The 2,500-nt window shown below is 39.1% G+C and overlaps 1 protein-coding gene across 5 annotated transcripts in view; it reads left to right on the plus strand.

Moving 5' to 3' along the window:
- The window catches only part of LOC125027052 (GATOR complex protein Iml1-like), a 48,672-nt gene that overhangs the window by 35,804 nt on the left and 10,368 nt on the right, over positions 1-2,500 (plus strand). For all 5 annotated transcript variants that reach the window (XM_047615716.1, XM_047615719.1, XM_047615720.1 and 2 more), the window contains 4 exons: positions 247-423; positions 566-723; positions 845-1,054; positions 1,613-1,819. In XM_047615716.1, coding sequence (XP_047471672.1) covers positions 247-423; positions 566-723; positions 845-1,054; positions 1,613-1,819 — 752 coding nt within the window. The remainder of the gene's footprint in view (positions 1-246; positions 424-565; positions 724-844; positions 1,055-1,612; positions 1,820-2,500) is intronic.

Raw genomic sequence — 2,500 nt, forward strand, 5'->3', positions numbered from 1 at the left:
AGAAAGAAAAATATTAATGGAAGATGAGGTAACAATAATGTCATGTTTATATTTAACATCACACACACACACACACACACACACACACACACACACACACACACACACACACACACACACACACACACACACACACACACACACACACACACACACATTTGTATAGCTGTTGTTTTAAATTGCTGTGTGTATGCATTTATATGAATGTAGATTTTTGTGTATTATTATTTATTTATCTTTTTATAGAACAAGACCAAGTATTATGTGATACTTCTACATACTCTACTGAATGGCATGAGGTTGAAGTCGAGCCCCTGAACACAAAGCCTGGTGGAGCTCAACCAGGCCCTAGATCAAGCTCCCCATGCCCTACTTTTTTGCAGCCTGAGCTCCCTGCTTACATCCCATGGAAAGGAAGATATAGTAAGTGTAGTTGGATAATAGTCTCCTTTCTTGGTATTTGTGCTGTAAACAAGAATTTACAAATCACTATCAGATTTGATATCATATTGGAAAAGTTATACATACTTTTGATGCAGAGTGTTGATGAAGTCCCTAATTTCAGGTTTATACAGGATTGGGCTGTTGGACATAGATATCAACAACCGCAGTGACAGAATTGAGTGGGGTCACCTCAAACACCATTCACTCTTCTCACCACTTCAGGCCTTTGAGCTCATTACACAGTGGCTGTGTGCAACGGGATCTGTAGTTGCAGACTTGGTATTCTATTACAATTTTTCAATTGGTCTTGTATGGTCTTGATTGCTTACCAGAACTAAGGTGATTTATCTGGCAGATTAAAGTGTGTACTTTAATATTAATAGAAATGTTTATTCCACAGGTGATGAGTTGGCAACGTAAGGCCCTGCCATGTGGCCTTCACCTCTTTCCTGTGCCAAGTGATCCATTTGCCTTGCCATATTCCTACATATCTGATCCTCTACGTGGCCCTATACTGATACCACTGAATGTGGCGTGTCTTAGTAGTTCAGGAGAACCATTTGCACAGTTTACCTCCAGTACTTGGGGAAGACGAATGCATTTGTTTCAGGTGAGGCATCTTAGTTTGAAGGCAAGTACTGAGGGTCAGTTAGAATTGTGATAATAAGAAGGATGAAGAAAATAGTCAAGGGGGCACAGTGTTAAGGGAAGAGAGAGCGCTGTATGAGAAGTTAGGCAAGGGAGGATGTCAAGAAGTTAGACTGATAAGATATGTAAATGGAGAAAGTTGAATAAGGAAGCACAGTGGATTAGCAAGAAGTTAGTGAGGGACACACACACACACACACACACACACACACACACACACACACACACACACACACACACACACACACACACACACACACACACACACACACACACACACACACAAACACACACACACACACACAAACACACACACACACACACACACAAACACACACACACACACACACACACACACACACACACACACACACACACACACACACACACACACACACACACACACACACACACACACACACACACACACACACATATATGCATTTACATATACATATACATACATATATTCAGTTATATATAATATATTAACAAAACATACCTTTCACTATTATTACAGGAGGCAATACTGGAGAGGTTTGGATTTGTTCCCTATATAACGGAAGCTCACAGCTCAGAGCAAAACCAGTATGTGCATGTGACAGGGAACATGTTTATTATGATTCACTCGCCAGGCACAGGAGTTCATTCGCACCTTCCTTACCCTCCTGAAGTCTCAAGGGGAAGAATGTCAACTACGCCCGTCACCCCGACCACCTTTCCTCAGGTGAGACCAGAGCAGGTGCTGTAATACCTTGGTAGGGTTTATGTTATTCAGATAGATAGCTTGAATTACCAGTTGTGTTATTTGGTCTAGTCCTGTATAACACTTGATGCAGTTTATCATGTGAAACATGTTTGATGATTTGGCAGATTCATTGCTTTGTAGTTTTGGTGCTTGATTTAATGTATATTTCCTTTACTAATGTATTGATTAGATTTCACTTAGTGATTTGTAGTCTAACCCTGATACCATTTACAATTTAATTTCATAAGATACAGTACCTACTTCATTTGATAGCTCTTCTGAATGTCACTACTTCATTTTGTGCTTTTATTTCAGTGGTTGGCAATTTGCAAGTATCTGGGGCCATATAATTTGAAGTGAAGGCTTGAAATAGATCTAGAAAAAAACTTTACTTGAAACAAAACTATAGAAATAGACTTAATAGGGAAATTGCCCACATTTTCAGGAGTTTGAAAAGAATTATCACTAAAATGTTTCATGGGTGTTGTCCCTCTCAAATATCAAGCCATGTGTCTGCCTCTGCTTTTTTATTTATTTATTTTTTATGACAGATTATCTCATTCAATTGATTTTACCCAAGTACGTTTGAAGTAGTTTCAGCTATAGTCAAATATTCAGACAAATCAAGGATTAACTTTTGCAGTCCTTGATATGCATGGG

Source organism: Penaeus chinensis, chromosome 7, assembly GCF_019202785.1.
Source record: "Penaeus chinensis breed Huanghai No. 1 chromosome 7, ASM1920278v2, whole genome shotgun sequence".
Taxonomy (NCBI): domain Eukaryota; kingdom Metazoa; phylum Arthropoda; class Malacostraca; order Decapoda; family Penaeidae; genus Penaeus; species Penaeus chinensis.